Below are 10,000 nucleotides of genomic sequence, written 5' to 3'. Positions count from 1 at the left end.
GACGACGATGACGACGATGCTAATGGGGATGTTGCTGACACACGTGCCTTTCTATGCCCTATTCGTGAGAAGGGTTTAGCTTCTGACAACGCTAGATGGCAGCATGTCAACATAGAACACATTTCGAGACGTGTATTTCTGTTGGCTGCCTTTTTTGAAGAAACACGGGCGTAACCTCTGCTCAACTTGTGGGCTTACATATTAGAGTTGCTGGACGACATGCTGTCGCTCGCAAGGTTCCAATAGTTCTCGTTGTCGAGGTCTGATGACAGGTCCAGAGCACTCTACGTGGTTATCAAAGTCTACTGTCTCAGTTGCGATTCCTTCGAATTCGGTTGAGTCTGAACGTTCATCATTGTCTCCTTCCAGTACGGAAAGTTTACCAGATTCTACCGGCCTCGTTTTGGAAGCGATTAAATGGGCTGAGAAGCTCTCCTGCCGCTCTGATTGTGAATCAACTTTGTTTTCTTCTCTCATGAATGAGATCATTTCACTTCCTGTCACTACTGTTATGCATGTTCCTCGCTCCGTTCGTCCTGAGTTGGCAGAGGTTTTTGCTGCAGAATTAAACATGCATCTGTGGATGGTCTCTGGGGATTCGCTCGATTCTTTCTCTTTTAAAAAGCAGTTCTCAGATGTCCTCCTAGGGGAGGCAAGAAGAAGCAAGTTATTGTCAAGACTATTCTGTTGTCACGTATTCGAAGGTGGAAGGAAGGCAATTTGGTATCTCTTTGGGAACAGGCGAGATTAGATTCTTGTCGTAGTGGCAAGAATTTCAATGCGAACCATACATCTCTTTGAGTCAGCGAATGCCAAACGAGCTCTTCATTGGCCAGAGAGGGCCGATATGATGATGCCATGCGCTCGCTGTCCTCCTCTGGTTGTGCTCCTCACGATGACCTTTCTGCAGTTTCTGAACTACAAGAGAGACATCCATATCATTCTCTCCCAGTCTGGAATACTGAGATTCCTGCTCCACTTGTTGTTACCTCAAGTTCTGTTTTGGAGGCTTTATGTGGATTTCCAAAAGCATCTAGCCCAGGCGGATCTAAGCTAAGATGCCAGCACCTACTTGATGTCATTGAGGGTTCTACTACACCTTCAGCCCAAGATTGTTTAGCAAATTTGACTGATTTGGTCTGTTTTCTTCTTTCTGGTCAAGCTCATCCTTCTATAGCTCCATGGCTCACAAGCACTCCTCTCACTGCCTTATACAAGAAGCAGGGAGGTATTCGTCCAATTGCAGTAGGGGAGGTCTTGAGATGCCTAACAAGTCGTTTGTGTTGCTCAGCAGTACGACAGAATTGTCCAGATGTCTTCTTGCCTGCTGGTCAGATTGGTGTAGGCATCCGTGGTGGCTTGGAAGCTGCAGTCCACTCCCTGTCTACAGTTCTTGACAGTCAAGGAAGCAATCCTGACTTATAATGTTTGAAAATCGATTTCTCAAACGTGTTTAATGAACGTAACCGTTCTTCTTTTCTTGACCGAGTTCACAAAGATTTTCCCGAGATTTTTGCATGGACTCAATGGTGCTACCACTGTGAAGGAGGATTACGATTTGGCGACGTTTCTATAAAATCAGCAAGTGGAGTCCAGCAAGGAGACCCATTGGGTCCTCTTCTCTTCTCTGAAGTCATTCTCAACCTTTTGGATGATATAGCGCCTATTCCAAATCTATGTCTTCAAATTTGGTATCTGGATGATGGCACCTTTGTTGGCTCACGTTCATCTGTGGCAGGTCTTCTGAATCAGTTGTCTTCAATTGGCCCTTCCCATGGGTAACATCTCAATATGAGTAAATGTGAAGTCTTTTGGCTTTCAGGCGACAGGTCTTTTCCAAATTTCCAATCGAAGTCCAAAGGGTTGAAGATTCACTTGGAGGAGCTGAGCTGTTGGGATCACCTATGTTTGGATCTGACTCTTTCTTTATGTCAAGTACTGCCAAACGTATTGACAAGGTCTTGCTATGTCAAAATCATCTTCAAGATTTACAGGACCCCAAGTGGAGCTTCATCTGCTATGCACATGTCTCAGCATATGCAAGATCAACCATCTACTGAGGACTGTTTCTCATGACAAAATCTCTCTTCAGTTGAGTAGATTCGATAATGGCATGGGCAAATGTTTAGAGAGGATTTCACGATCCTCTTTACCTGACTCAGCTTGGTCTCAAGCCACACTACCTATTCGTTTTGGAGAACTGGGTTTGAGAGAAGCATGCAATTCATACTCAGCAGCCTTTATCGGCAGTTGTAACTCCACGAGGGATTTATCCTGCCAGTTGCTAAAAACTTTTGTCTCTTCATTTGTTGCAGAGGAAGCAACTGTATCAAGTAACCATCCAGACTTGATTGTTCCTGGTGAACTTCAATCTCGTGAACACCTGAACTCGATTCTTACTGCAAACAGCACTATTTGTCTAACAACGTCTAAACAACATGACATTCAAGTCATCCTCAACTCTTCTTTGCAATCACAAATCAAGGCTTCTGCCAGTCTTCGAGACAAAGCACGGCTAAATACAATTTCAGCTCCTTTCACAGGTTCATGGATTAGGGCAATACCCAACCCTGTCTTCGGCCTTACCATGTCTGCACAGGAGTATATTGTGTCTGCATCTTTGGCTGGGCATTTGCTTATTTCCTCTTCCACCTTCTTCCAGCAGGTGCTACTGTGGTTCCATTTTGGACAGTCACAGAGATCGTGTTCTAGGCTGCCACAGTGGCTCCCTGAGAAACAAATGTCACAATGCTTTGTGTGACATTATATTTCATTGTCTCTGGACGAACAACTCAGGAACTCGACGTGAACAACGCTGTACTAGTGAGAATCAATCAAGACCAGGAGACGTCTTTCACTCTGATTTTTTGCAAAGTCGTCCCGCATATTTTGATCCCTCTGTCAGAAATTCTCTTCAACCATCTTATATTATCTTTTCCGCCAACACAGCTGGTACTGCTGCTGCAGCAGGGGAGATGGAAAAAGATCATCGCCATCTTTTGAACGTTGAGTGTACTGGTTCTCTCTTCTATCCTCTAGTGGTAGAGACGATTGGTCTATGGTCTTCATCCAGCCTCGAAGTACTCAAAGACATCGCTAGGAAGACTACCATCACCAGTGGACTTACTATTAGCAAGGCTTCAACCTACTTACATAAACGTTTATCTGTCTGTTTGTGGAAATATAATTCAAAAATGATTTTAGCGTTATTAGCTGTTAGCTCTGTTTCTGATAAACGGGACTCATACATGTATGTTTAGAGTTGTATTATGCGCTCACCTTTAGGTGGTGGGACTATAATTATATTATAACATTGAGAGTATATATATTATACATGTGTGTGTGTGTGTGTGTGTGTGTGTGTGTGTGTGTGTGTGTGTGTGTGTGTGTGTGTGTCTGTGTGTGTGTGTGTGTGTGTGTGTGTGTGTGTGTGTGTGTGTGTCTGTGTGTGTGTCTGTGTGTCTGTGTGTGTGTGTGTCTGTGTGTCTGTGTGTGTGTGTTGTGTGTGTGTGTGTGTGTGTGTGTGTGTGTGTGTGTGTGTGTGTGTGTGTGTCTGTGTGTGTGTGTGTGCAGCTGCATGCTTGCGGAAGTAGATAATGTTTTAAGTTGGGACTTCCCTGTATGCTATTAGTTGTTCAATAAAATTTATATATATATATATATATATATATATATATATAAAATAAAAAATAAAAATAAAATATATATACATATATACTGTAACAGTGTCTGCAAATCAATAATTTGTGCGATTAAACTATTACCCGGGCGAAGCCGGGCATTGGAGCTTGTATATACATATATACTGTATGGATTAGACTTTGTCTCTAATTAACACACTGGAATGATTAATTAAACGTGAAAGTTTGCAGCAATACAATTCGTGTACAACAACATAAGAGCGTGTTCACACCGCTAACTATGATTAGTAAGTCACGTAGGCACGTGAGTGTAATTAGCCTTGACAGTTTTCATCCATTATATCCGGCAAGAATTTGCGTCAATTGTCTTGACGAATCCATTGCTTTAGGTTTTAAAGAGGGAAACATTTAGTTTGCTTTCCCTGGCCGCTCCTTCAGGAAGTTGTCACAGACATGTAGTATACATCTGCATGTGCTTCGTATATGTCACCATGTTGTTGCTGCGTTTGTACTTTTAAACATACAACACCACATCAGAAACATCAGCGGCATGCTCTTCTTGTACTACCTCACCTGCCAAAGTCACGTGCAACCACTAACGCCACTAATGTGGTTGTAATGCTACTCTTTATGGCGTTAAAATGGCGTTACACTAATCATGATTACGACCAGTGTGGACACGCTCTAATACAGTAATGTGCTAGTAACAGAAGAATTAATTAAAAATGACAATCACTTGAACAGCAAAGGCAAGAAAATGCCCAAACCTACAAAGAATGTTCAAAGAGACCTGGAAACCCAGAGTGTAGACCTCACACAAGACAAAGAATGCAACCAAGTAGGAACAGATGGAGACTACTTGGTGCACAATAAGCGCCTCGAGCACGAGAGGATGTAAACTAAAAAAATTTTTTAGACTAATGTATTGTATTGAACGTGATCTTTCAGGGTTAAGAAAAAATCGTCGACCAATGTGTATAGAGTCACATTACACAACTACAATTTAAAATGTTGGGATTAAAAATTAAATTAATAAAATTTAATGAATTAATAAATTAATAAAATTTTATTTAAAAATTAATAAAATCAATCAATAAATTAATAAAATTTAATTAATTAACAAATTAATAAAAGTTCTATTTAAAAAATTAATAAAATCAATCAATAAATTAATAAAGATTAATTGATAAATTAATAAAATTTAATTAATAAAATTTAATGAATTAATAAATTAATAAAAATTTTATTTAAAAATTAATAAAATTTAATCAATAAATTAATAAAAGTTAATTAATGAATTAATAAAATTCAATCAATAAATTAATAAAATTTACTTAATTAATTTACTTAAATTAATAAATTTTACAAAAATATAATTACTGAATGTTAGAGTTGTGTCGTACTTGTGTGTTAAACTTGCTTTTCTTCAACAATGAAATGAATAGCTGATCAACTCCATACTTGTAGTCGTGCACGTCCGGCATTTCAGCACCAATTCTTACATCATACGAGTATCTATACAAATAGTAAACACAAAATAATGACTTGTAATCATACAGCCCATATTGCAAGTTTCAATCTTCAGACAAGACAACATGGCATGCCCACATAAGTTAATATCAATTTTTGGACAAAACAACATACTCACATAAATTAATATCAATGTTTAGACAAAACAACATGCACACATAAGTTAATATCAATTTTCAGGCAAGACTTGCACACATAGTTAATATCAATTTTCAGACAAAACAACAACATGCACACATAAGTTAATATCAATCTTCAGACCAGACAACATGCCCACAAGTTAATATCAATCTTCAAACCAAGACAACAACATCAACATGAGTTAATATCAATCTTCAAACAAAACAACATGCTCACATACGTTAATATCAATATTCAGACAAAACAACAACATACCCACATAGTCAGGGCATAATTTATCCGGTATCGCATCCCAGTTTGTGAATCAATTTTTGTATGCTGTGAAACAAAGTCAGCTACGTGTCACACAAACCGCGATGCGGAATCAGAATGTCCCATCCAAGTACAGTAGGAGTCTAACTAAAAACCTCATAATGGTGCACCCTTGCATAGCAAAGTGGTGAGAAGATACTATATATAATATACTATTATATCTTTATTCAATTATGAACCATCTGTCCTTGAGTGGTCATGCTGTGCAATACATGAAACTAAAGCACATTAGCAGAAAACCTGCTGAAACCATCATCTCATTAGCAGAAGGGATGGCAACAGAAACAGAAACTTGAAACAAGACAGCTATTGAGACTTCCACTGTAACTATGTAACATGGTAAAAAAAGGAACAAAAGTAAGTAACAGTGTAGTCAATGTACTTGCACTTTTATATCATAGCTAATGTAGAAGGCTACTACCAACTAAAATAACAAACAATCATGCAATGTGTAGTGGCATGGGACCTTTCCAATGTAAAGGTCAACACAAACAGCACTGTCACAGAAACACGGGAAGTAGAAATAGTGCAGCTTTTCCAACCTAAAGGTCATCACAACAGAAGTACAAACAGCACAACATTTGCGAACTTCCAATATAAAGGTCAAAACAAACAGAAGTACAAACAGCACAACTACTGTTTAGAAACGTCAACGTGGACTAAATCTAAAGTTCAGTTTTGCACGAACATGGAAGTTAGTAGCAGCAGTATGTCTCAACAAGAACTTTTGGATTTCTTAATGTATCTAAAGCAAGACATGAGACCCTCAGTGTCTTCTGAACTGTTGGAGGAACTAGGACACATTGAGTCTCTATCTACCCTTGCTGAAGGTGAGACCTGCAGATACATGACCGATACCATAGCTGCAAACCTCTATCCAGAAGACGCTGATAGAAGTTTAGGCCCAGTTAGAGTGTATGGTGATGGAAACTGTCTGTATCGGTCTGCATCATTGTTGGTTTGTGGAAATGAAAGTCGTCATCCTGAGCTGCGTTTGCGAACAGCCATTGAATTATGTAAAAATGTCCAACACTATGCATATGCGGTCGTGCAACATGCCAGAAGTTGTCTAGAATCATTGTCTCCAGTAGCTCTGTTGTTGTCTACTCTAAAGACGAGTCAAGTGCAGTACTTGCTGAAGCGTTGGAATCTGGTTGCTCCCTTGAGGAAGCTTATCGTCTAGCAGCACTGATTCAAATTTATGCAACTTGCAGTCCAGGATGCTACAGTTCTGTGTTGCATGCTTATGGGCTGGCTACTGCTTTAAAAGCCAATGTCAACCTTGTCTACCCTATGCGTAACAAGAAAATACAGGCATTTGTGAATGCTACAATACACCCCATCAGCAATGAAGAAATTTCACCTTACAACCATACCACCTTAAATATCATGTGGTCTACAACACAAACATGTCAATCTGGCAGTTGGTTTGAACCGAATCACTTCATTCCTCTAGTGCCCTATTCATCAATATCAAGCTCTAGCAATTCTGTGCACTTACAAAAAGCTGGAACTACTAATTGTATGATATCAGGCCAATCTAAGATGCAAGATTTTTTCGCTCCAGCACTACTGAACGTGATGTTTATCATGACCGTGGCCAAGCTCCTGATAAAACTTTCCATCTAGCTGAGACTACAGAAGAAAATGTTAGTGTTAGTGCACAAGAGCAGGTACTCAAGACATCATCCGTGGGTAAAACAGAAAATATTTCTGCATCTCCTGCAGAAACATGTGATCCACGCCTTTTGGTTAATGTTTCGGTGAATTTAGCAACAGTGCAATGCTGGGGTAAAGAAATTGATCCTTTAAATGAGTGGCTTCGTTATGACTCAATTGATGGAAATGTCATCAGGATATTCTGTGCTCTTTGCTCTAAACACCAGGAACGTCTTCGATGTTTACGTACTTACAACTCATCATTTGTCCAAGGCATTGTTGGGACTGCCTTAAAGAAAGACAAAACGTGAGGAAGCACGGCAATTCCGACATTCATCATAAAGCCTGTGACATCGAAAGAAGGCCTGCAACAACATTATCGCAGATCTACCGTTCTACTCCTCTTGGTAAAACAGTGGCTTCTGCAAGTTTTGAACAAGTCAAGCGTTTGTCAAAGCTATTTGACATAGCTTATGTTGTCGCAAAAGGAGAGATGGCATTCGCCAAGTATACATCTCTGATGGAGTTAGAAAAACGACATAGCGTTGATTTTGGCAACACATATGTGACTGAACACAAATGTAAAGAATTTACCATGTTTATTGGAGAGACTTTGCGAGAAAGTGTCATTGATGATATAAATTCTTCCCCTTACTTTTCTGTCTTGATAGATGGTTCCACAGATAGCAGTGTGAAGGAAAAGAGTTGATGTATTTGTTGTTTGCAAAGGTGATGGAAGCACTGCCTGTCAATTTTTTGGCATGAGGGATGTTGTTGATGCTGCTTCTGGAATCAAAGCTGTGCTTGTCAGTGTTTTTGATAATCTGGGAGTAGACAATGGGCCATCAAAGTTGGTCGATATTTGTGTTGATGGAGCTGCTGTCAATCTTGGTGTTCGACGTGGTTTAGTGGCACTCTTACGTGAAGATCTGCCTTGGCTTGTTGCCATTCATTGTCTTAATCATCGGTTGGAATTCATAGTGAAGGATGCTTTCACAAAGACTTACATGGATGAGGTTTCTACAATGCTAGTGGACCTTTACTATGTGTATGAAAAGAGCCCAAAGTGCCTCCGAGAACTCAAAGCGATGGGAAATGTTTTGGAAGAGTCTGTCAGAAAACCAGAGAAGGTTCACGGGACCAGATGGCTGCAGTATAAATCTAGAGCATTAAGCAGTCTAATCATGGCCTATCCTGTGGTTTGTGCCCACCTTGAGTCAATGGCTGTAGAATCTTCAGTAAAGCCGGCAGACAAAGCCCGATTCAAGAGTTACTTGAAAAAGTTGACAAGCTTTAAGTTTGTGTCGCATATGCTGTTTTTCAACATTCTGCTGAACCCTCTAGCTACATTGTCATGTCATCTGCAAGGTCATTCCGATGACTTGCCTTTCACCATTGCTAACTTAGACTCGGTTCATCTTATCCTTGAAAATTTGAAGGTTGACAACCCTGAAGTGCCATCGGAGCTGTCACAGTTTATTGCAGCCGCAGAGAAAGATGACCAGCTGCATTTTCAAAACGAAAAGCTGTCAGGCGTACAGCCAAACGTACTTAGTGCATTTATGATGTCGAGATCACTTTTCACCGAAGCTATTGGGAAATGCATTCACAATCGTTTTGACGATTTACAACAGGGATTTTTTAAAGCAGTTTGTCTCCTTGACACTACTCTGTGGCTGACTGACCGAGATGATCTTGCAGCCTTTGGCATAACTGATGTGTCTCTTGCTGTAGAGCACTTCCGTCGTCTTCTATAAAAGAACAACATATTGCTGGATGGGGTAATGACAGACTGGACCTTCTTCAAGATGTACTGGATCGATAACTTGCGACACCATCCAAAAAATACTCTATGGTCACTGCTTCTGTCCCAGTACAAAGAGAAATTTCCAAACTTTGTGCAATTGGTGTGCATACTGCTGGTGTTTCCAGTCAGCAATGCCATAGTGGAGCGTATTTTCAGTGCTATGAGGAGGATAAAAAGTGACTGGCGGTCAAGTCTTAGTGAAGATACCTTAGATCACTTGATGAGGATTAGCATTGATGGTCCGCCATTGGCACAGTTTGACCCCACACTTGCAGTCCAACGGTTCTTCAGCACTCCAAGGAGGCCACACATTCAGCCATATGGTTAAAAAACAAAAAGTTAATGAATAGCATATTTTGCTTCTAAAATTTGCATGGACAGGGTGCCACTTGCTACTATTCAAGTAACTTCGTTTCCACTTAGCTAAAGGGAATTGTGTTATAATAACAAATTTAATAGTATCATCACTATTCACAGTTTGGCACTGACCACGAACTTGCACCAGTAGACTAGAAAAGCATGAACTGTCTGGGTATTTAATTAATTAATTAATTGCTTTGTTTTGCAAAAATATGGTTGCGACACAATTTTGCATTACTGCTACTCAATTTACAATTTGTGTAGCAATACCACTACACAAAAAAGAAAAAGTAAATTATGCCCTTAAGTTAATATATACACAAAATAAATTTTAAAATAAATTAAAAATATATATAAGTTATTAATATCAATCTTCAGACAAGACAGCATGCCCCACATAAATTAATATATATACAAAATAAATTATAAAAAATAAAACATTTATTTATTCTATATATTTAAATTAATTATAAAATTAATACATTAATTATACAATAATTAATAAACATACTTATATGTATGTATAAGTTAGAAAATATTTTAGTATAAC

General features: G+C 39.2%; 2 protein-coding genes across 5 annotated transcripts in view; one reads left to right on the top strand and one right to left on the bottom strand.

The window, feature by feature from the left end:
• The window catches only part of LOC134193853 (uncharacterized), a 22,977-nt gene that overhangs the window by 11,688 nt on the left and 1,289 nt on the right, over positions 1-10,000 (bottom strand). For all 4 annotated transcript variants that reach the window (XR_009972112.1, XM_062662701.1, XM_062662700.1 and 1 more), the window contains exon 5: positions 5,045-5,156. Coding sequence is in view for 3 of the 4 variants with exons in the window: in XM_062662701.1 (XP_062518685.1) it covers positions 5,045-5,156 (112 nt within the window). In the remaining variant the exon portion in view is untranslated. The remainder of the gene's footprint in view (positions 1-5,044; positions 5,157-10,000) is intronic.
• On the top strand, positions 571-3,338 carry LOC134193855 (uncharacterized). The gene has a single exon (XM_062662703.1). It carries the CDS (start codon positions 1,967-1,969, stop codon positions 2,759-2,761), a length of 795 nt encoding a protein of 264 aa, XP_062518687.1. The 5' UTR covers positions 571-1,966; the 3' UTR covers positions 2,762-3,338.

Source organism: Corticium candelabrum, chromosome 18, assembly GCF_963422355.1.
Source record: "Corticium candelabrum chromosome 18, ooCorCand1.1, whole genome shotgun sequence".
NCBI lineage: Eukaryota > Metazoa > Porifera > Homoscleromorpha > Homosclerophorida > Plakinidae > Corticium > Corticium candelabrum.
Note: the sequence above shows the minus strand (reverse complement) of the source record. Positions and strands in the feature narration are given on the sequence as shown.